The 24,059-nt window shown below is 49.9% G+C and overlaps 6 protein-coding genes across 6 annotated transcripts; 2 read left to right on the plus strand and 4 right to left on the minus strand.

Annotated features, from left to right (window-relative positions):
- Positions 1-265: 265 nt before the first annotated feature.
- J7337_000470 (uncharacterized protein) lies at positions 266-2,635 on the minus strand (the record flags this gene model as incomplete). The annotated part of the gene is made up of 2 exons (XM_044818223.1): positions 266-1,018; positions 1,070-2,635. 2 exons carry the CDS (start codon positions 2,633-2,635, stop codon positions 266-268), a joined length of 2,319 nt encoding a protein of 772 aa, XP_044685925.1.
- Positions 2,636-4,493: 1,858 nt separating this feature from the next.
- On the minus strand, positions 4,494-6,497 carry J7337_000471 (uncharacterized protein; the record flags this gene model as incomplete). Its single annotated transcript, XM_044818224.1, has 3 exons — positions 4,494-5,088; positions 5,139-5,788; positions 5,868-6,497. The coding sequence occupies 3 exons, from the start codon at positions 6,495-6,497 to the stop codon at positions 4,494-4,496; spliced, it is 1,875 nt and encodes a 624-aa protein (XP_044685926.1).
- A 5,742-nt stretch (positions 6,498-12,239) lies between these two features.
- J7337_000472 (uncharacterized protein) lies at positions 12,240-14,881 on the minus strand (the record flags this gene model as incomplete). The annotated part of the gene is made up of 2 exons (XM_044818225.1): positions 12,240-14,824; positions 14,860-14,881. The coding sequence occupies 2 exons, from the start codon at positions 14,879-14,881 to the stop codon at positions 12,240-12,242; spliced, it is 2,607 nt and encodes an 868-aa protein (XP_044685927.1).
- Positions 14,882-15,815: 934 nt separating this feature from the next.
- Positions 15,816-17,105, plus strand: PFA4 (Palmitoyltransferase; the record flags this gene model as incomplete). Its single annotated transcript, XM_044818226.1, has 1 exon — positions 15,816-17,105. One exon carries the CDS (start codon positions 15,816-15,818, stop codon positions 17,103-17,105), a length of 1,290 nt encoding a protein of 429 aa, XP_044685928.1.
- Positions 17,106-17,516: 411 nt separating this feature from the next.
- MYO1 (class II myosin) lies at positions 17,517-21,319 on the minus strand (the record flags this gene model as incomplete). The annotated part of the gene is made up of 3 exons (XM_044818227.1): positions 17,517-17,848; positions 17,903-21,254; positions 21,317-21,319. The coding sequence occupies 3 exons, from the start codon at positions 21,317-21,319 to the stop codon at positions 17,517-17,519; spliced, it is 3,687 nt and encodes a 1,228-aa protein (XP_044685929.1).
- Positions 21,320-22,947: 1,628 nt separating this feature from the next.
- Positions 22,948-23,413, plus strand: J7337_000475 (uncharacterized protein; the record flags this gene model as incomplete). The annotated part of the gene is made up of 3 exons (XM_044818228.1): positions 22,948-23,068; positions 23,126-23,181; positions 23,231-23,413. The coding sequence occupies 3 exons, from the start codon at positions 22,948-22,950 to the stop codon at positions 23,411-23,413; spliced, it is 360 nt and encodes a 119-aa protein (XP_044685930.1).
- Between the last annotated feature and the right edge of the window lie 646 nt (positions 23,414-24,059).

Here is a 24,059-nt window from a genome sequence, read left to right on the forward strand (position 1 = left end):
AGCTTTCAATATCTCACATGCAAGTAAGGGGGAGAACCAAGTTGGCATGACAAAGAGTGGCATAGACGCTCATCTAAATTACGCTCTTCTAAAAACTATTTATTTGGGTATCGAGTTCATCAAAGACGCATAAGTCCACTCCTTCGTTTCCCGTGATATGAATCAGACATTTCAGTTCATCCAGCGTCACAGATCGTATAACAAACACTTTTTGGTCTCATCAGCAGCATTATCCCTTCCCATTTGACAAAGAAATTCCTTTTCCTCAAGCCTCAGATGAGCCGTTGGTGGTGGCACTCTTCTCCTTGAGCTCCTTGACCTCGGCCTCGAGGGCCTGGACCTTCTCGAGAGCCTCCTTCTTCTCGCCCTGGATGGTCTTGACCTTCTCAAGGGCGTTGCTGAAGGCTGACTGTGCTGTCTTTGTCTTCTCCTCGGCGTCGGCCTTCTCCTTCTCCAGAGCAGCAGCCTTCTCCTCGGCGGTCTTCTTCTCGGCCTCCAGGGTCTTGGTCTTTTCATCTGCCTCCTTCTGCAGAGACTCGGCCTTGGCAACGGCATCGGCCTTCTCCTTCTCAAGAGCTTCGACCTTCTTAGCAGTCTCCTCAGATTTGGCAAACTTCTCCTTAAGCTCCTTGAGTTCGTCCTCAAGGGACTTGGTCTTATCAGCGGAAGACTTTTTCTCGGATTCGGTAGCAGCCTGAGCTTCCTCGAGCTGCTTCTTGAGAGCAGACTCGGAATCTTGAGCCTTCTTTGCATCAGCCTCGAGAGCAGCAACCTTAGCATCAGCCTCATCAGCCTTAGACTTCAGCGACGCTTCAGTCTCCTTGGCCTTAGCCTCGGCCTCTTCGGCCTTGGACTTCAATGAAGATTCAGTCTCCTTAGCCTTGGCGGCATCGGATTCAAGGCTCTTGACCTTGTCCTCAGCCTCCTTGAGCTTGGCGTTCAAACCAGACTCAGACTCCTGGAAGTTCTTAGCGCTGGACTCAAGATCGGCGATCTTGGCCTCAAGCTCCTTCTTCTCCTATGCAAATGTTAGTGCCTTGATAGGTATGTAACCATAGTGAGTACTTACGACCTGGGATGCCTTCAGGTCTTCCTCGGCCTTGGCAGCCTGGGCCTTGGCCTCCTCAATTTCCTTCTCGAGCTCGGCAAGCTTTGATGTCTTCTCGTTGAGCTGCTTCTCGACAGACTCGCGCTCCTCAGTGGCAGCCTCGAGCTTAGCCTCAGTCTCCTCCTGCTTCTTCTGGATTGTCTCGTGGTCGCTGGTGACGGTCTTAAGCTTCTCAGCTTGCTCATCACGTTCCTTCTTGAGGGCGTCATGCTCGTCGGTAGTAGACTTGAGCTTGGCTTCAAGGTCGGCAGCCTCCTTCTTGACCTTTTCCAGTTCAGCAGATGAGTCACCCTGAGCCTTGGTCAAGGCAGCGGTGTGGTCCTCAGTAAGCTTCTTCTGAGCCTCCTCGGCAGCAGCAAGATCCTTCTTAGCAGTCTCAAGGTCCTTGGACAAACCATCATGGGTAGACTGAAGAGAACCATGCTTTTCCTTCCACTCAGCAGCATCCTTTTGAGCTGCGACAAGCTCAGAAGAAGAGTTACTCTTGAGAGACTCGTTGGTCTTCTCGAGGTCAGCAACCTTCTCCTTGAGCTCAGCAAGCTCCTTCTCAAGAGACTTGTTGGTCTCCTCAAGAGCAGCGTACTTTGTCTGGAGGTCACCAAGCTCAGAGAGCTGCTTCTTGAGTTCGGACAACTCGTTCTCAGAGTCGGCCTTGTGCTTGTTGTGTGTTTCTTGGAGAGCATTTGTCTTCTCTTGAGCCTCGGCGAGGTCCTTCTTGGCAGTAGCGATCTGGGAGTCGGACTGCTCCTGGAGTTTGTCGAGTGTCTCTTGGAGAGCGGCGTACTTCTCCTCGGAACCAGCCAAGGCCTTCTTCTGCTCGTCGAGGGCAGTGACGGCGGCGGCCAGGTCGGTCTCGAGCTTGGCGTGGCTGGACTGCAGAGTGGTGAATTTGTCTTCGGAACCGGTCAGAGCCTGCTTGCCTTGCTCGGCGGCGCTGGAAGCGGCAGCAAGCTCTTCCTCAAGTGTGCTGTGGGCCTTGGTAAGAGTCTGATGCTTCTCCTCGGCCTCGGAGATCTGTGTCTTAAGAGTAGCAATCTCCTTGGTGAGAGCAGCCTCGAGGGCCTCGCGGGCCTCCTTGGCCTCAGCAAGCTCTGCCTTGAGGCTGGCGAGCTCATCGGCAATGGATTGCCTTTCCTGCTCCAGACCCTTGAGCTTCTCTTCGGTAGCAGTCAGGCTGGTCTTAGCTTCCTCGAGCTCCTTGGCATTCTTCTCAGCAGTCTCCTTGGTAGATCGGAGCTGCTCGGAGGAAGAGTCACCGCCCTTCTTCAACTCTTCCTGCAAGATGGCGATACGGGCGTGAGTCTCATCAAGGGCAAGAGAAGACTGAGCCTCAAGCTCCTTGATCTTTTCCCTCAAATCCTCAGCATCTTTGGATACTGTTGTACATTCCTTCTCCTTCTTTGAGAGGTCTTCCTCGAGGACGGCGATGGTTTCTTCCCTGTCGGCAAGTTGCTTCTCGAGAGCTTGTCGCGCTGCGACGGAGTCTTCACCGCTACTACTGGAGAACGCAGAAACAACGCCGCCCATATCGAATCAGTAATGGGGAATGTGGGGTGTTTGGAAAAAAAAGTTTGAGGAGAGGAGGGGTCAGGAAGATGATCGGTTAAGGCAAGAGAGGAGGAGAAGAGGGGAAGAAAGGAAACGGAATAAGGTCACTAGAAGATCGGAATCTCTTAGAGTTTTTAGGTAAAAAAAGAGACAAAGAGGTTGGCTCGGTTGGAGGTTGGAGATGCCGTTGTTGAAGTATGAGCTTGAGGTAGGTGGTGTTGCAGTAGCGGCAGCGGATTATGGAGACGTAAGTTATTGGGGGGACAAAAAAAATCGTATCAGACCAGGCCAGTCCACCCCGGGCTCCAGTCCAGCTCCAGATTAGGTAGGCCACCATACCATGCGCTAAACAGCTAACCACCAACACTTATCACCAGGCTGTGATAATTTTCTCAGGCGGTCACCTCGGTGATAAAATGAAATGGCTGGGCCGTGCCGTGATTTGCACTTCGATTTACTGTTTCCTGTTCCTCCTCCGTATACTTTGGGTAAGTAAAAGGTGCCAGAGGGTCAATTGACGGCCTTACCGCACTTTAGCATGGGATCTTTCGGGTCTGAATTTGCTGCCCATCATCCAATATCCACGCAGCTTGTTTGTCCTCTAGTGGGGTTCGCAATGAACGACATGTCACCCTTGCAAGCTCCATCGTTCAGATTTTCAGTCAACGTACATCCATATCCATATCCGTTCCCGTTTGTACCTAGGTAAGGCAAGGCAAGGTCCTAGCAGGTAGGGTGGTCATCCATGATGTGGCATGCTTTACCGCCTATCATTTGATTCAAGAAATGTCGCATTGTTACGTTGGCATTTGAACAACGAGGCCGAGAGTTGAATTGTCAATCAGACTACCTCTACTCGACCCAGACTCAGTCAAAGCCCAATATTTCACTCCCAATTCCTCCCCCTCCCAAGACAAGACAAGACCAGACCAGACCAGACCAAGCCAGACCCAACCCCCCATCAACAACAAACTTTTTTGCTTTGGTCCCGCCAAAAGACTCCGTGCTTTATCACCCAACGACTCATGGGCCAGCCTCCTGGGTCCCGGCCTCGCCATCATGCACCAATTTCACTGTATCCGTGCATCGTTTCCTCTATGCTGGACATTTCGTCATCGTCACTTGCATTGCTAGACCCTGGTGCTGCTCTTTCACATGCCTGTTATAGTCAAAGCTTTTATGTCGACATCCGTTATGATATGCCTGACGCGACCGATTTACTGAGTGAAACAAAAATTGAGACAAAGCTTCAACGGGTCTTGATGAAACATGACCTGCAGAATGCTTGCTACCTTTGCATATGCAGGTGCCTATATATAAACAAACATGTCTCACGCTCGCTCTTTCTGGTCGTCTGAGTCACCATTCTCTCGCTTTTTTGCCAAATTACTTTCCATATCGATCAATATCCTTTCTCATAGATATCCAGCCGTAATTCCTCGGCTCGACCGTCAAGTAACCCCGGTTTATGCGAATCAAACTGGAGTCCCATTTGCTTTTTGCTCCGCCCAAGACTCCATGTGCTATGCTTCATGGACTCGTCATTATTTATTCCATTTCAAATCAAATTAGAGTGTAATCAATGCATTTCCGGCATGAGAGGGGAGTGATTCATGTGAGCGCGCCGTGGTGGGACTAATTCTGAAAAGCCATCATGTCCGATCTTGGCGATCATGCCCAGCTTCAAAGTTGAGGTCGTTTCCGTTTTCAGGGGAACCTCAACAGACATACTCTATTTCAAGAGTTGTCTACCTCAATTGACAGAGGTGCTGGTGGGATCGGTTTCCCGGTAGTGTCATCAAGCAAAGTCGAATATAGAGTCGATGGTCGAAGTTACTCATCTAAATGTAGCTCGGAAAGGCCCTTCGACCTTGACATCCCTGATACCTTCCGGCATCAGTCGCAGCCATTCATTCCAGCTCTCGAGGTCGACGTTGTCATCGTCCAGTCGAATAGACAAGTGTAATTGGGGACTGTTCTCGTACGAAGAGAAACTTCCTCGCGTGGGGCTGTTCTGGTACACTGGAGAAAGAAAGATAGACGGAAGCCTCGAGTTGCCCGACATCATCATGTGTAGCGGTGAGGGGAAACTGGTCAATACTTCTTTCTCTGGATACTTGTCTTGGACCATTTTGGCGTACTGAGAGAACAAATTCGCATGCAACTCGGCAGCCGAAAGAGGACTCAAGCGTGCTGCCCGGACTCGCAGTTGTTCAGCAAGAGCCCGAGTGAATGCACAGCGATCAAGATCGTAATAATGCTCTTCTGATACCGAAGCTGCAAGCAGTTCCAGGACGCCCTGTTGTCGAACCATTCTGGAAGATGGGTAGTATGCAGCATCCATAATGATCAACGTATCGGCACAAGCCTCTTCGAGAGTTTGCTGTATACCACCCCACCGGATTGTTGAGGCTTGTTCTGGATTTCGCGAGCTGCCACGTCTTAGCCAATATCGATGCAGAAAGGGTTGCAAATGACATACCTTGCCAGGACCATCTCACGGTTGCCATCGAGGTATGTATGTCCTGCGTAATAGACTATTTTCAACATATCACGTTCATCGCGGTCCTCAACAAACTCGTTGAGCGCCCTTGATAGCCACCTCCATGAGCTTTTGCAGCCGTCAGAGGACGACGGGATAGCTTGAACTTGGAAGTTGTAGCGATAATACTTATCAAAAACCTCAGCGAGCTCCCGGACTGCGGTCTGAATTATTGGGACCTCTTCGTCGTCTTGCCAAAATAGGAACAGAACCTGCACGGAACTGTATCGATCCCGACTGGGAGTGGAAAGCATACGCCCCACATTGGATTGTAGATCGTTCTTGAAGCTCTCGATGCCAGGTAAAGACAGGGACTTCTCGAGGCGAGGGCCTGAGGGCAAAGGAGTACGAATTCGAGTGTCGCTTAACGGAGGGCGCCCGGGCAGGTTAGAGCCAGGAGTACTGGAATCGATATCCATCTCCTGAGAATCGTGGAACAAGGCCTGGACATTGGCAATCGCGGGGGCGGGGCTCAGCGGTCGGCCGGCAGCGGCGAGGGAAGGTGCAATATCCTGAATAGTCGGGCTATGCGAGCGATGAAACTTGGTTACGACGTCTTCCCATGTCATATTATGATGACTGGGGTGGCACTACAATAATGGAGGCAAGGGTTGGCAAACAAGTCCATACAAAAGAGTTTGTGTGGCATATAGAATGGGTATGACTTACAGCGACTCGTCGCCTCCTACAGTCGATGCATGCACCCAGCTTTCGAATGAGTGCAGCGCGTTCTCTGGACTGCTGAGAAAGGGGCCCGGTCCGTCTCCTGCTCGTGCGGCGGTTGTTAGAGACGTCGGTGCCATCCTTTATAGAGAAAATGGACTGGTGCAGGTTAGGAGAGGTGTCGGCACTGTACGATGTGTTATTGGTCTCTGTGGAGGCCAAGGTAGCGCTAGTGGCCTGAGTTGAGATGGAGGAGCATGTGTCCTTCCTCAGCGGCGGCGTAACTGGGTGGAGGTTGTGGTGAGGATGATGGTGCTGCTGCTGCTGTTGGTGTTGTTCGAACGTATAATGCGCCGGCGAGGTCGGCGACGGTTGGCGGAGCGGGGGAAGCTCATCTGGATTTTGCGCAAGTGAGTGGACGGAGACTGATGCGACAGCTGTTGCAGCGGCGAGAACAGCAGGCAGCGAAGCAGACTGAGCGGAGGGCGACGAAATTGAAGGTAGGGATGGCGTCGGAGCGGTTTCGGATACAGAGGTCGGCTGCGATGGAGATGGAGACGGTGGAGGTTGCGGCTGTTGGTGTTGGTGTTGGTGTTGCATGGGCGGAGCAGCAGGAGCTGGAGAAGCCTCGGTCATGCTGTGGGCGACAGAATTCATGCTGATAGGTAAAGAGGTTGAATGAGCGTCAGAACTATTCAAACGCCCATTATCTCAAAGTCGAGGAAGAAGAAGGGTTGAAGTAGGACAGAACAGCTCGCAGACCAGGAAAGCCTGCCAATAAGCCAATTGCTTGGATATGTAACTGTATTGCCAGTGGGTGTGTCAATTGTGTAGGCGCAGGCGCAGGCGCAAGCATACGGCACAGGCTGCACAAGCGATGGGTGCGTAGATATGTGTATAGTACCGTAAATAAAGAAGTGTTCACCCCACTACCAGATATTCCAGCTTCAGCAATTAGAAGCGTCAGCAGCGCAAAGACAACCGCAGCTTTGCAGGTGCACTGAACGAGTTGTAGAAACTGGAAGAGGAAGAATCGCAAAAGCAACTTGGTGTCGAGATGGTGACCAGCAACTTAGAATGGCCTCTGTGTGGGGAAATCTTGAGTTGGTAAGACAGAATATTAAACACCCTGGGGCGAACTGGGAGACGCAGAGACAGATGAATAGAAGATCCTGAAATACTGGGCAATTCAATTGACCGCAGCTGAGTGCAGTGAAGCCCGGCGCAAGTAATGTATAGAAATATGGAGCGGTACTAGCAGACCAACTATGATTAAGCCGACGATGAGCTTCTCAATTGGACCTTGAACAAGACGAAAACGTATCAACGTCTAGCTAGGTGCGCGATGCAAAATAGCCAGTGGACGATACCTCGATTCGTTTGCAAGACGCGCAGTTTCGGCTGCTAGCTTGAGGGATCGAAGGAAATGTTTGGTCGGATCAAGGCGATATGTAGGCGAGATGAGAGTCGTATATACGAAAAGCCGGCCTATGATGTACTAAGACGGATTTCAAGATGTAGTTCAGATGAGCGCGAAGCGTAACGGTGAAGCAATGAAGCGAGCCCAGGTCACTTGAACAAGAATATGGGATCGAGGGGATGCTAAAGAGAAATAGCTAACAAGAGCAAGAAAAAGACAGCGCAAGTTCATGCCATGGAAAGAGACCGAGAGTGTTCCGTCGTCGCGAAGACTGACCTGAGATGAATGGAGTGGGGTGCAAAGAGGTGAAGAAAGCGGAGGGGAGGGCGTGGGAGAGAAAGCTACAGCTGTGACGACCAATCAGACAGTAGCTTGTCTGGTCTCACAAGCGAAAGTGGGATGGGTAGGGGCGTGGGCGGGAGCATTTAGGTACTAACTCACCATGCACGGCGGAGAGGAGCGCTGCTGGTGACAATGCCCGCCAGAGGGGAAGTGGATTTCCCCCGGAAACAGGAGATCAAAATGAGGTAACTTTTCACGGCAAATGCATAGACTAGGTACCTGAGGTGAGAGTAAGGGACCGGCCCGGGAATACATTGGCTTGCATTTGGGGGTGCCTGAGATTGGGTAAAATGGAACGATAAAACGGAGTAGCCTTGACTTTATGGTCACTGGATTTCTGGAGTAAGGTGGGTTCAAGGTCAGTCGAGGTCAGAAGCCGAACATGGACAATCAATACCGAATCGAAGCAACTACCTACCCATCGAACATCGGCTGAGAGACATACATTTGTTGGGGATTTCTCACGAGCGAGACTGAGATAAGATGCATGTCTCAATCATCATACGAAAAAATAATCCAACATTTCTCAAAAGGCCAATGACAGACAAGTCGACCGCGGGATGAAGTTCATGAAGCAAGACAAGGTGAGACGATTTAGGCTAGACCCGGCTGTAAATCCCGGCCGAGGTGAGCGGTAAATCTCGGTATGAAATAGAAAATGGCAGCACCTTCTGGCATCACAATGGTTTAAGCAATCAATCTCGAGTCTCGAACGTCCCAAGACTCCAGGAGTAGGGATCTTGACAATAGAACCCAATTGATCAAATCCGCATCCCACTAGACTGGTTAAGCTACAGTAGCCTTACCTGGTTATGTGATGATACGCGGCTCTGGCGGCAAATGTTACCCTTGTTTGCTTCCTTCCCAAGGTTCCTTGCTTGCTTGCTCTGCCCTGTCTGCAATGTATTGTACCTTCCCGTATTAAAATACGCTAGTAACGTGACGACGTGGGCTTCTGGTGTCCCTGCCAATCCAAACATAACATCAGCAAAGGACTTTCCTCGGAATTGCTTTCTTTTTCGGAGGCAGCACATACATCTCGTCCATCTCCCCACTGAACACCCCTCAAAGGTGATCCATCTGTTCTTTAACCGTACCCAAATACGTCGATTTCAACCGCACATCGGCTATAGGCATCTGGCATGTTAAGATCGAGTAACATGTCTATCAGACGAGGCGATATCGGCTCAACAGGGCTCTAGTCAACCACTCTGAATATTGGGCTTTTGATTGAACTGAACGAAGAAGGTTGCGATGTTCAATACTCTAGTCCGTATGAATCCACCCGCATGACGCCTCTTCTGACCAGACTGAACGAATGCGATGCACTGGTCCATATGCACATTAGCATAACCCGCCCGGTCATCTCGAAGAAGCAAATCACCCATATCTTCTTCGAGGCAGAACTGTTGGAGGCATCTATCAGCCAATCTTAAGCCAGCAAAGCAAGAACTCGATCAAAATGTGCCACGCTTGGATCAAGTTCAGAGATCATTCTGCTTCGCAGAACCATCTCCCAGTTCATGTCTATGGTCAGACAGTCTGCGTGTAATCCGTACCACGGACTGATGGATGGCTAAACCCTGTTCGTCGCATGGCATGCCTATGACACCCTGTGAAGAGATCCGTGCAAGGACCCGTTGTCCAAAACATCTGTTTGACCGGAGGTGCAACACCGGGCACAGACGATACAGCTCCCCTGTCTCCTAGCCTCACAAGCTGGGATGCATCACGCCGTTGCCTTCTTCATCAACGGAAGCGAAGAGCTGCCCAATATTCTCTTTCCCCCCTCTCCTTCCCGGTTTCGAAATTATGCTCCAGTGGGATCTTTGGAGTTTGAAATCGTGACTGCAGGCATAGACAATATATCTCATGTTTGCATTCTGTGTTTCCACCTCCATGGGGTGGCCGGGTTCCGTCACCGGCCTGTGTGTTGTCTGCAGCCAGCCTCGTCGGCAGCTGCAACCTATGCTAAGACATGCTATGGTTGCATGAGTACTACGTAGTTGAGAGGAACATCAATTGCCCTTTTGTACTGTCGTTGTATTTTGTCCCAAAGCAAAAACAATTAATCGGTGCCTGCTTGGTCGCAGCCTATTTATATTGGGTTCTTATTCGTTTACTGATTACTCAAGGCGTTTTATGGGCACATTGGAAATATCGTTGCCAACTCTCTCACCCGCAATATCAACGCTTTTCCTGACGTCAAGCTCGACAGAGATGGTAAACGGCGCCTAGGCTTGTGACCTTGCTTCTGTGCTGATACAAGGCCGAGCCTTGATATGACGTGCGGTATTGAATCGACTTCCCCCTTGACCATATTCCTTATATCGAGACAAGCCAAGTGCTCGGTACCGTTGAGGCTCGATACTTACCCGCGGTTAATCACTTACACCTGGACCAGCTCCACGCACCTACCATTCGCACTACTGCGAGTTAGAGCTTGGCTCTCACAAATCGTCCCCATACACTTTAGGACTCTGGTTCCATAGGTGCGCCTCCATATTGCAGAAGCAGCTCTTAAGCCATCCTAGGAGAAAGAAACCACTCAAACTAGCACCGCACGGAGTGTTGTCATTCGCCTCCCGTTGACCCCCGTTCCGGTTCGGTGAGAGGGACGTGTGGCCCGTACCCACGTTACATCAAAGTGATTCGGCTGTAAACTCGGGAAGAGGCACCCCAAACTCAATTTGTCAACCAGGCACGTTATTTGATGGTGGCTGTTAGTGAACGCTCGGTTTCTCGCTCCAAGGCTCCAGGCACATGGCAAACCGTCCATCATCCGCCATCCCGTTCCTCCAATTATTGTTAGTGATCACCTCAAGTATTAACCACGCACCCTGTTCTATGTATGGCATACTGTTCCTTGAGACATGCACGACAGAGCTGCCTTACACTAAATGTGGAAAGCATAAAATATGTGCAGAAATCTATTACGGCATTACAATTATCAAATCGACTCGATTAGATTGGACCAGCGGTGGCTGAATTCCGCCCAACTTCGACATGAAAGAAATTTTGTCTTTCAGGTGCTTGATCGGCTCACCTCACCCCAGAATTCGTGAAGAGAAATCATCGGCAGCTAAGGGACCTACAGTATGTACTATGTAGACGCCAAGGGCCCAAAATCACTATCAGGGGTCCCTACTGGTCGAGTCCTGTGTCAATTCTCCGCCCCCGTGCTCACAAACCAAAGCAAGGGCCCAGTCTTTTCTTCTTTTCTTCTTGATGAAGCCTGTAGGCCTAGCATCTGGGGCAGGTTAATAGATTCACCGAGGTTAAGTCGAATGCTACGAAGCAAAGCCGCTCACCTCGTAAGTGCTTGCAATATTCCTGCGGATGTTGAGAACAGTTGTGAATGTACGGTAATTGACCTCCATTCACATGGTCACACACATTGTCAGTTGGATATTGGTCATTCTCTCGCATATTTATGAGCATAGCAAGCCCATATATGATCCCATATTCATAGCTTGAATCATTTTATGTCTCAGTATTCCTGTAATGTGGTGTATACCACCTCTTGGGACAAAGAGGGTGTTGTGATGCACATCAAACTCTCTTTCACCCCAGTCGAACCTTGCTCCGGGTCTTCACCGAGATCTTTTCGACATCATCAGATTTGATCCACTTTTCAGTTCTCGTTGTTGGTCCAAGCTGGAGTAAGGACCGTTGATTCATCGGCACCATGTTCCTTTTTGACGGATGAGCAACCGACCCCGACGTGACTCTAAGTCCTTTACAATGGGCCAATCGGTGTCACGATCTCCACCAAGCACATTAGATTCACCGATACAAGGCGTCTTCAGCCGGCGGGAAAACAGTACGAATGCTCTTTATTTCACCACTTCGGCTGGCATTAATTGGGTCGAGGATGTTAGACTTACATACGAAGCTGACACATTTGAAGAGCATGGCATCTGGCGAGCTCTCACCTCCATTTCACATCATTAGCACGACGCTTGGCATATTTCCAGATCACCGCATGTTGGGCGGGTACATACATACCGCACAGCTGTTGAACGTCAGGCAGTGACTCCGGACTGGGCCCCGTACCCATACGGGATTGGACAGGGCTTTCGTCTTATCGGTTCATCGTAGGCCGAGAAGACCGTCCCGGTGCCGCTCTTAGGCATCCGCAGTGGCGGAATGACCGCGGCATAACTGTCGCCTGTATTTGAGTATACATGAAGTCTGGAGACCTTTCGATGTGCATCATGGCTGCTGCCTTCCACGAATCGAGACCTCCAATGACAGAAATCCTGGATTTTTTCGAGCTTATAGAGATTGCATGGTGATAATGTAAGTCGATCGGCATCCTTTTGAGATACCGCTTAGGTGATCTTCGGTATTCTTGAATCAAGCATTTGAGTGAGTTGTACGCTTTGTGAGCCCGAGCCCGAGCACGTGCACGGTTCGATTTCGTACGATCTTTCAATGATCGAAAAGGTATACTACTCGTATTGGCATCCTGCTACATGACATGCGACTAGCTATTCCGCCAGTGATGCTTCATGACCATTGGGGGAAAAAAAAGGAATATACAAGAAGACGCAGACAGGTTATTAGCTTAATAAATGGGATATAGATTCCTGCCACTAGTTAACCCATCATAATCACCATTTCTGATTCTTGGTCCATGGGGAGCTTACAAGCTCCCCCTTATCATTCTTACTTGTCCCAATCTCATCACGTTTGTCATCAACCAGTCTCCCCCATTCAAGCAGTAGTCTGAAGAGGTAGACTTCTTTATCCTTTTCTCCTAACGCTTGGTTTGCCCACTTGGCGCCCTGCTGTGCAATCCAGGCCCCATCCTTGGCCAGCCCCTTCATGTCAGTATCGCGCCCATTGAGGTATGCTTTCTTCTGTGTACCAGTAAAGTATGTCAGGGTGGTGTGCAATCCCTGATAACGCGTATCGATTGGCACGAAATGTAGCCAGGGAATCAGGCGATCGCTATACCACGTACGAAAGATGGTGGAGACAAAAGGCACGCTCTTTGAGCGGAGCACGCGGAGAAGGTCGGGTGGCGGGCCGTAATCCTTATCCAAGAGGAGGATATAGCGGTATTCGAGGGGTTCCTGGTCTTGAGCTTCGTTGACGATGGGATATGTCTGATGAAGAAGCTCACAATTGGGGCCTGTGCAACCTGTATAATTGTTCATGCCGACACTCGATGGAAGGACAAGATTCGCTTCCGTAATTGGTACCTTTTCATGTCGGTATACTGATGGGTCTTTTGCCGTTGGAAGAACCATTGAGACCTTATCCTCGGGATTTTGGTTTCCCAGCATATGAAGGAGCCGAAATTTATGATTGCCGCGCAAGGCCTGGTCTGAAACAACGCCATTATCAGTTTGACCACGCCAAAATATGGCGTCGTAGCGACGGTCAAAGTTCCAGCCTATATCAAGTCTGTCGTCATCTTCCTGTGGGAGAGGTATTAGGATGTCACTGAACGGCTCCGACTTGGAGAACCCAAACAATGGCAAAAGGTCCCTGATTGGTTCCGCATGAGGACTTGAGAGAGACATGCCATGGAGGTACTTGAGATCAGGCTGGAAGCAGTACTGAAGTGATCGTTCCCAGTTGACCATGAGTTGCGCCTTTGAGTGCCTTCGTACGCAGTCGGCGCAAAACTCCCCAATGTTCCAGTGCGGGTTGGTCCGAGTTCGTGAGCCAGGGGGACATGCTTCAACTTGCATCTGGCGATAGCTGGCTGGGCTTATCAAAGAGGGCTCATTGGTTTGGGGATAATCTGGCAGCGCTGGTAGAGGGGCGGCCACAGGAGTCTCTGCAGATCTAGCTTCTCTATTCTGGTCTGCGCCATCTTCTTTGGCTGCCCTTTTCGATATCAGATTGACCATTGGGGTCAGGTCAGCTCTGCTGTGCCCATTCACCGTCTCCCATGATGGAAGGATCCGTGGCGTAATTCCCAGGTTAACGGGAAAGAGCATGTCAGGGAGAAATTTGGCAAACTTGTTGATGGTTACGACGAGGCCGTCCAGCACCTCGGCATCATGACCAGTGACTTCAGGCAGCCTCGATGCATTGCCGTCCTTGATACCGATTGTATGAATGCCAGGCTTCTGAGACAATATGGAAGCTCGTTGCCGAAGTTTGTTGGGTCGGATGGCTCGGAAGGGGGCCAAATCTTGGTCGATCTGATCGAATTTATCGATGACCACGGTATTTTTGGCCAGGTCATACCAATCTGCAAATGCCGGTGGAGGATCCCGTCCTTCATGTCGTTCCTTATAGATCTTGTGAGCAACGGGAAGACTCCCACTCGTGCTCGCTTCCTGCATCCAGCGGTCTTGCCTGATATTGGCTCTGTAAATGAAGTCATTGACAGGATGACGCTTGAAAGTCTGCGGATCCGACTTGGCAATGAACACAGTAGTGCCCACAACAAGGCCAACGAGGAGAGCCATGAGAACATATCTTCTGATGAAGATGACAGATTGAATACCATGAGTGTATGTGAAAATGATCATGCCGAAAGCGATGAAGTAAAGTGGGGTGATCTCATCAAGGCGTGTAGGGTGAAGGTAGTCACCGTAGTTGAAGATGTTATGACAGGCCTTTGCTATTCCCACCAGAAAAGTGATGATAGCGGATGGTGTAAGTGGCGATGTCTCGCAGACCCAGAACGTAGCCGAGATCGTTAGTGCTGCAAAGGCAACACTGTCGACGATGATATCGAAACCGTAAAGAAAGCCAAACCCAGCGTGAAGCACGGAAGACCCCCTGAAAAGCCTGCTCCCCACCCACACAAGGCTCATCGATATCGAAGATAGGGTCAAGACCGTACCCAAAGTCCGTAAACGCAGCTTAGCGGTGCGCGACCAAGCGAGCAAGCGCCAAAGAAGAATCACGATGATGGCATCAAGCACAAGTCCCATACACTGCAAAGCAAGGGTTGATCGTTTGCTCTCGAGTAGTTCAAAGCAGTAGTATGTGGAGCGTGTTATGCGGCTTGTAGCGTAGTATGTGCCAGTAGAAAACACCATTAGACTGGACACCGCCATACTAAGCATAACTCTTGGGCCACTAAACCAGTCGACCAAGTCATCAAAGCATGAACGCCAGGGGTCATCAGGGTCTTCTGGTGGTGGAAAGCCCCATTTCCTTCGAGAGGTGAAGATTTCGTAAGCGAAAAAGAGTAGTGGTAGAAAAGACTGGGCGATTGTAAGCTTCGCTACGATCCATCTGTGATACAGGGCATAGTCTCACCTCGAGGCCAGGAGTTGCACATTGTTGCTGGTAATTGACACGATGGAATATTTCCAGCCTCAATACAATGCATAATACAAGCATTGGAAGGGAAAGTCTTCTTGGCCTTCCAGGAAGATGTGTGTTCTGCCCCCTTCGAGCATCATGTGTGCCGTCAAGTAAAGAGCCTTGGCGACGATGCGTTGTGAAGCGCCCATCTGCGCCAGGAAACCACTTGGTTATACAGCTAACTCCATAGCATAATATTCCAGAAAGAAGAAAAACAAGAAATGATGATAGTCTCGGACTCTCTAAGTAATATCTCACGTTAGGTCTGGTTGCATATCTGGAATGCCCGGGCTATGACAAACCTGTTAGAGAATGGCGTTCAAGGGTTTGAGATATGTAAAAGAATGAAGAGGCAGCACTATAAACAGAATTAGCTATTATAGGTTTTAAGACTCGATAATGAGAGGAGAAGTGTACCATAAGGCAAACAGTTGAACCACTGTATCTCCAGCCATGATGGCTTTATCAGCACCCTCAAGGCCAAGATAGACTGAAACAAGGAATATTTAAGCTTGAAAACACCTCCAAACCACTCATGTCGTCGCAGTCTGGCTTTTGACTCTTAACCAAAGCATAGATATTAACTCCAAGTCAGTATTTTCATCAATCGCAGTTTCATATCGTCGTCATGATGGAGAAAACGCAAGACAGCACCCCTGCTCAGTTCTGGCTCATTATCAGGGGACAGCTGACGAACACCCCTGAAATTACCTAAGCGGGCTTTTATTCGCTAAGCGTTCTGAATACAGCGGTTTGAAACATAAACGGCCCACTAAAGTTTAGGGGCATCATGGCTACCTTACCTTACCTTACCTTACCTTACCTTACCTCCATGTCTAAGGTAGGTAGGTATCTGATGACGACTTTAAACCTGCGTGTGATGTAACAGCTCAAGCTCAAGCTTCATCATGGCCGGCCTCAATGACGTGCCCTTCATCAAGGGTCTTGCCGTGCCCTCTGTATGTGCTCTGATCACATTTCTTGGCTATTTCTCCCAGTTTCTCTTCCACTACTCGACGTCTCTCGAACCAGGTCCTCCCTCGCGCCGCGAAACCATCATCTTCAACACCCTCCTCCTCACACTATGGTTAACGTACTACCGAGCCGTAACCGTCGACCCGGGCCGATATATATTTAAGGACCGTGTCATTGACGCTGATGGGCAGCGATGGTGTAACAAATGTGCGGCGCCGAAACCACCTCGGGCGCATCATTGTCGCCACTGCGCGAGATGTGTTCCCAAGATGGATCATCATTGTCCTTGGACTAGAAACTGTGTATCAATGACTACCTTTCCACACTTTCTACGCTTCTTGGTATATACAAACATATCACTCTGGATGCTTGGCTACTTCCTCTGGCAACGCTTCTCCAAGATCTGGGAACATCGAAACCTCCCTGCATACCTAGGGCCTAGCTTGTCTGGACTAACCGGATTATCGCTGATTGCAATCGTCAACTTCTTTACCACTGTCGCTTTGGGTATCATGCTCATCAACACTGTTAGGTCATGGATATTCAACCAGACTATGATAGAAGGATGGGAGCAAGAGCGCCATGAAGCTCTCATGGATAAGGGACCTAAGGATTGGTGGGACATTACAGGCCCCGATGGCGAGAAAGTGCGCTTCGAAAGACTTGAGTTCCCCTACGATATCGGTTTCTATGGCAATATGGCCCAAGCAATGGGAACCCGCAATATACTCATGTGGTTCTTCCCCCTCGGAGGGAATCCCACCATTGCTAAGGATGGCACTGGCTCAGGCTGGGAATGGGAAGAGAATGGTTTCAACCGCGTCGAAGGACTTTGGCCTCCTCCCGATCCCGACAAGATCCGCCGGGCTGCAAGAGGTTGGCCTGCCGCAAATCGTGACTACGCCGAGGAGCTTCGCCAGGCGAGCATGAGCTCCAGCGAGTTCAAGGCTGAGTTTCTCAAGCGAAAGGCCGACGATGAGAAACGCAAGAGACATCTCATGGCGGAACTTGAAGAGGTTAATGACTATGATATGTATGACGATGAAGAGTATGACTGTGAATTCGATCAAGATCTTGGATGGGTGAACTCGGATGGCGATAGACTGCGAGATTATGGTGTTGATGAGGAAGAGTCAGAAGCGGAGGCAGCAGACGAAGATGTGCCCCTAGCCGAGCTCATGAGAAGACGAAAAGTGCTCCAGCGAGATATTTCAGACGATTAGATGACATGACATGTATAATAGAGCATTAAAGTTCAAAGTCAAAGTATTTAACCCCTTCTAAAAATCTGTAATCTTCTTGCAATGAATATGAATATCTTCGTTCATCAGTCCGTCCCAGAGCGACCCTTCCTACAAGCGCTTGCCTAAAGCATCAAGAAAAGAAAACCAAAACCAAACTCGGCCGTGATTTCTTTGCGGCTTTCTACACACCTCGGTTGCCCAGCACAGTCTTGTTCGTTTGTATACAACAGAAGAAAGCACACACTGTCATATATCATCCCTCCTCTTCTCTTGCGCGCTGCGATTTGTGTTAAGTAATGCAGGTGCAAAAGTCTAACCCATCGAGATTGTCTCGTCAAAGTTCTTTTCGACTCCTTAGTAACTTCGTGAAGCATAAACTCGTTATGTCGACTACCAGTCGTCGTCATTCTCCTTTTCCTTTTGCATAGCATTCTTTCTAGCCAGCAGAGCATCTGCCAAGCTACCACCCAAGCTGGGTGTCGGTGTGCTGCTGCGGCTATCTCCTCCATTGGGCGTATTGAGGCTCATGCCAGAGTCGCGCTGCTGAAGCTCGGCAGGCTTACGGTTAGCAGCAGGGCGCTTGGCTGGGGGCGCAGGGGGTGTTGGCTTGGATCGCGGAGGAGCCGGAGGAGCTCGAGGTGCAGGTGGAGCTTGTTCCTCGACATAAGCTGCAGGGACCCAAGCCTGTTGTGCCGTTTGAGGGTTCTTGGCTAACCACCAACCTAGATAAACATGTTAGTAATGTTCCGATTTCCGATGGCAAAGGCCAAACTTACCATTGGATTCCTTCTGCACAATCTCAACGATCTCATTAGCAGTGATAGTGAGCTCGTTTTCTCGTTGTCCAGCAAAGTCATACAAGACCTTGGCCATCACCTTGGGCGGGCTTGGTGGACGTGCTGCGGCAGCAGGAGGAGGCGGTGGTGGGGGTGCACGTCCAGCGCCACTAGCATTGCGAGTGTGGCTTGGGAGAGCGTTGTGGGCAGCAGGAACTGGAGCAGCAGTGTTCGCACCAGGACGAGGAGCGATACGAGAAGTGCTTTGGGTGGCGGCAGCGGGAACAGCAGCAATATTGGAGACAGCAGCTGGTGGTTGAGGCACGGCACGACCTGCCCCTGGTCTAGGCTTGGCAGTTCGATTGCCTTGGATGCGAGAAGGTCGACCGTTAGGGCCACCAGGCTTGATAAGCTTACCTCGAGTGATGGGGCGAGGAGGTACAGGCTTGCCCTTGGGTGTAGGTCTAGAGATGGAGCTCGGTGGCTCACCGGGCTGTGTGTGAACAGCACCACTCTTGTAGTAATCAACTGGAAGCTGTGAATCCTTCAAGACCTTAACCTGCTGCATCTTGCCGGGCTTCTTGGCATACTCGATTGTCTCAGCGATCTTAAGGTTGAATCCACCGGGCATCACTCGCTGCATCTGAGTAAACATTTCTGTCTTGAACATACAATTCATCAAGGGGTCAGGTTCCTGAGGGGAGCCAATGCCAAGCGAGAACCAATCATCGCGCGCTGATGAGGCACCGATGAACTTAATGGCTCCCAAAGGCACTGCTTTCTCAACTGAGATTTGTGGGTGGCCATTCACAAGCATTTGAGCAATGATGTAGAACTTGTTGGTGGTGACGACGATAATTCGAGGGCTTGCTTTACTGGATCGACCAAATTTGGCCTCCAGAATCTCAGCACGGCATGAAAATACCGCCTTTTCGTTTGTACTAATACTGGCAGCGTTGCGAATCTGGGCTCCAGGGCCGGTGCTTGCATTGACACCCAGGTAGTCGCCAAGGAATCGTCGGGAACCCAACAGACTCATACGGCGTCTCTCCTTGCGACCTCCAAGAACCTGGTGGCCATGGTCACGAAGCTGAAGGTACTCTGCTCCAGTTCGCTTCTTTCGCCAGAATCGCTGAATTCGGGTCGCCGACTCGGCTCGGTAGGCGAGGTAAGCCCTCCACATGCGCTGGATTCGCGTAGCCATGTTGTGCCAATATCTGTCTCTCATATGCTCGAGGGCAAAGAGCGTCTCTGGCGCTTTGATAAAGGCCTTGGTGACACCCATTTGCCACTCTTCCTTAGGAATGCTGGTATCCTTGAGAATCTGCTTTACGGCAGCCTCAGTTGTTCCCTCCCAAGTGAATTCACCAGCGTATGAGGTAGCAGGAGACAAGAGGAAGAATCGGTCAACGAACTTGTCAAAATCTTGACGGTAAGCAAAACCGGCACGACGAATTCGAACGTTTTCTTGAAGGCCAAGATACTTGATCTGATGCAATACATTGGGGCTGTTATATTCTGTTGGCGACTTGTTCTCGTTGGGCTTGATGGTACGGATATATGAGGGCTGACACTTCATCAACGTCTCGACCAGGGCATTGGCGGAAGCTCGGATGCGATCGCCTGCAGAAGGAGGTTGCTTTCGGTTATCTTGGTCAACAGGCCGAGGGAACAGGGTATGAACAAATTGGTTTCCACTGTGCTGGAAGAGATTCAAAAGCCCCTTGAGAAGCTGATCCTTGTTCTTATCCGTAATACCTTCGACAGTATAGGTGACATCACCAGCGTAATGCTTGATGATGAAGTTTCCTTGCCGAGGGGTAAGATGGGCGTGAGACATGCCGTTGATACTCTGCATGAATGTGCGATCGCAAGCAGCGGGGTCAGCGTGTGCAGTCTTGGTGGCATCCTTCATAGCAGAGAAGATACCAACTGGCCGGATCTGTTCGATAAGGTCACACACAATCTTGTTATCGAAGTACTTGATGGGGGTCCATTGAATCTGTTCCCTAGCATATTCCTCCTGCTCAGCCTTGAGAGTCAGTTGAATGAAGATCTGTTGCAACTTCTCGTTGACGTAGTTGATGCACAACTGCTCGAAAGTGTTCTTCTCGAAAATCTCGAATCCGTAGATATCCAGAATACCGATTGTATTGGTTGTCGGTTGCCTCGCCTTGAGAGACTTGTTGATGCGCTCGACGATCCAGTCGAAGAGGTTGCTGTAGATGGCCATTGCCAGAGCATCCCGGGTAGCCTGTGCTTGGGCAGGGTTGGCTGGCGATTCGATAACTTCGCCATTTCGAGGTGTCAGGATTCGGATTGTGATACCGCTGATGAGCTGGTCAGGGGTAACTTCTAACAGGTAGGCGGCAAAGTCAACCACTGATCGATCGATAACCTCTGCGTAGCCGCCCTGATCCTCCTGAAACTGGATATTTCCAACCCATAGAATAGCCGCCAGCATTCGAAAAATTTCATCTTGCTCAGCCTGAGTAAGGCCAATAACCTTCATGGCATTAAGCGTGTCCTGAAACTCGGCGAGATCGTCGATACCGTCTACGTCCAAGCATTTTGATCGGCTGGTATAGACGTAGGTCTCGGGTTTTTGAACGCCGAATGTTTCTCGGTATTGTTGTGAGGCGCCCTTCGCGAATTGGTAAAAGATATGGAAGTTCCGCTCGTTCGTGATCTGGCCCACCACTCGTGACTTTTCCAGGAGGTAGTTTGTGATGTCGGCACCCACGGGTTCGCCCTGGGCGTTGAAGTAGATCTGTAGATACTTGCCGAAACGCGAGGAATTGTTGTTTCGAAGGGTTTTTGCGTTTCCGAAAGATTCTAGTAGGGGATTGGTTGCCAGCACCATGTCCTTGATCTGCTTGATGTCTCCGGATTCTCCACCAGACACACTAGCAATGTACTGCATGATGCGTTTGGCCGCCTCGGTCTTTCCGGCTCCTGACTCTCCTGAAATAATGACACACTGGTTGTCGCTGTATGCCTTCATGTTGTAGTATGAGGCCTCGGCGATAGCGAAGACGTGCGGTGGCATCTCGAGTCGGTTCTTGCCCATGTAGCTCTCGAGGACCTGGTCGGTATAGATGCCCAGGTCCCTGAAAGGGTTGACTGAGACCAACACATGGCCAATGTAGGTATAAATTTCGCGGCCCTCGAATCGCTTCTTTAAATTCTCGTTGATGGCTTCGTTGGAGACTTTGCTCAGCAGGGTCAGATCGGAGACACCAATCTCCTTCTTCTTGGTTGTCTCAAAGGTGGCCTTCTTAGGCTTCGCGCCTCCGCTTGCGCCGTCCGCGGCTGCACCGGCGCCCTTGTTCTTAGGGCGTCTTGATATTCCCTGAGAGTTGAGTAAAAGTTGTCAGTCAAAAAAGACGCCGATATTGAGGATTGGCACCATACCATGATGTGCGACTTATGGGGGGGAGTGGGGAGGGGGGAAGCGAGAGAGATGGTTAGTATTGGATTTGTATCTATACGGGCATCAGAAGATTAATCCCGTGTTGAATAATTTAAGGCCTCTCTGGTGTGAAAAAGCCAGAGAAGAAAATGCGAAGTTTAATTCCAAAGGAGAGTCTGGAAGCTTAGGTAGGTTTGGTGTGGCTGGAGACGACTGGACTTGGGACGTTGTGTTCAGTGATGATCTGGTGCCTGACGGGTGACGAAGCGCCGACAATTTTCCGCCCAGCACAGCCCCCTGGATTACTGTGCAGCCTTACGCAATAGGTGGCGGTAGCAAGTGTTAACGTCTGGCTTACCTACCTACCTTATTGTATGAAAACGCGCGGCAAATAAAAGTCTGCTCTAGGCAGCATAAATTGCAAGAATTTGAGGTGGAATTGTTTATTCAGATCTTTTGCGGAGATCTAGGGATGATTCTAATAATATCCCGACTCGGCCATCCCTGCGATAACGAATATTGCCTTGCTTTTTACTCGCTCATGCCCGGTGTGTCGTCATTGTGCAGTGGGATAATAGGTATTATCAGGGAATAATATCCATCTTAGGTTGCTGTCCAAGTCTTCAAAATCTAATAGTAAGCAGTCGACTCATATCCTGACTATTTAAGCGAGAGACGAAGGAGTTTGTTATCAATTGTTGGAGTGTAAAGGTATTTGCAGGGGGACTGAGGAACATGGCTGGGGTGGGTTTGACAAAGATGACTTGACCAAACGGTTTCGTCAGCAGCAATTCGAGCCCAGTAGGTACAGATAAGCAGTCAACTCGAGGACCAGACGCTCCTCTGTGAAAACAAACATGCTTCAACATACTAGATTTTACTCAGATTCAGCCGCAGCGAATTGGTCTAGCTTTCACCACGTCTCATTCCTTGACATAGAACAAGACTCGCCGTGGAGTTTAGACGAAAGATGTCAGAGCATAAGTTGAATGAGAGTTTATCAGAAACAGTAGGCTCATACAAACAGCATTTATCTATGCAATTAATCACCAACAGCAAATTCAAGTGGCTTTTATCCACCAGATGCGATGCTCCGTTCATCTCCAGCTTCAAGCGTCTTGGCCTGCATTTAGTCCCCGCCAAACAAGCTCCAGACCAATCCCTTATCCATCATGATGGTATCACCAACGGAAGAACAAAACATCCGCCCAGGAACAATTAAGAATCTGATTCGATTCAGTTTAGCCAGCAACTGATCGTCCAATCCCCTGCCCTCTGACGCGCAGCTTACAGTAGTGAGCTTCCCGGTTGCGGGGTAGCAACCACCAAAGGTGGCATGCTCACTAAACAGGTGAGCAGCCCAAGCCAACCACGCCCGACGAGACATCCAATGCGCATAAACATGGCCTTGCGCTGCCGCATCAACGGCCCATTCTGAGACCTTAGCTTGAGATTGTTGGAGTAGATAAACTTAAGACCGCCGCATCCGTTTCTTCTGAGACCTGTTTACCTCTTTCTTCTCCAAACTTTATCGCAACCACTTACACCAGTACTTACTTACCACTTACCTATACACACATTACTCTGAACTCGACTACCCTGTTTACCAAGCTTACGCTTATACAACACCATCATGACCGACACTGAACAGCAGCTTAAGCTCGTTGACGAGTCTCCTATCTCTCCTGTAGAGCGAAGAAACTCCCTAGAAGCTCACCTCAAGCACCGCCCCGAACGCTCCGAGCTCGTAGATAGTCAGGAGTCCCACACATTGCATCCTTGCGTGTACAATGCTGACATGCCATAAACAGAGAACATCCTTCCAGCCTCTACGGCAGCGCCAGGCCTCCAGGCGCATCAGAAGGAGGTGAGTCTGCCCTAAAGCAATTGAGCCACAGTCGCTGACGTCCTCACAGCTTGAGAAGCACATGCTCGAGGATAAGCTTAACGACAAGATCTCACACCGTCCAGACCCAGAGGACCTCATTAAGGAGGGCGTCTTGCATGACGACCCACGTACTGTTGCCCAGGACGAAGCAGCCAAAAAGTACGAAGAGGCCATCGAGGACGAGTATGCCAAGCGTGAGGGTGGCGCTTGAGCATGATGTCATGCGACGGGGTCATGAGCCTCGGGTACTCATGATACCAGAAATGGAAAACTGTTTTTGACAACGAAATGACCGGACTGTGAATGGATGGTTGTGTACACAAATGATGTGAAATGAATGGGCACTATTTATTAGGCCTTCGCTTGGGCCGTGGTAATTGCTATAGTACAATGAACACTGCAAGATTCTGAAATACCCAAAGCCTCACACGACTGTACTACCACGAAGCTTGGGGTGTGAGGATACAACTCTGACTGCTGTCCACACACCATTTGGGTAGAGACAAAGTCATTGATCCGCAGAAAGTGGAAATTCCATCTCATCTTTTTACAGTCTAAGCCATTTTGATAATAAATTCCAACGTGGAGAACCTTTTCAAAACACTTCCAAAGTGGAGGAGACACCGCATATCAGAAGCTCTAAAACCCCTGCCACGGGTTGGGCTGCAGGTACCGAGCGGGAGGGAACCCAAGGGCCCCATCCACTCGCAGAGACCCAACCCAACCCGTCACCCCATCAGTAAATTTTTGGTGTCTTGGACCCTTTTTTGAAATTTCCAAAAATCAAGGAAAAAGCACAGATGAAATTAAAAAGGAGCTGAAACAGTTTAAAGGTGTGTTGGAAAATTTCTTCCATG

Source organism: Fusarium musae, chromosome 1 (assembly GCF_019915245.1).
Source record: "Fusarium musae strain F31 chromosome 1, whole genome shotgun sequence".
NCBI classification, from domain to species: Eukaryota; Fungi; Ascomycota; class Sordariomycetes; order Hypocreales; family Nectriaceae; genus Fusarium; species Fusarium musae.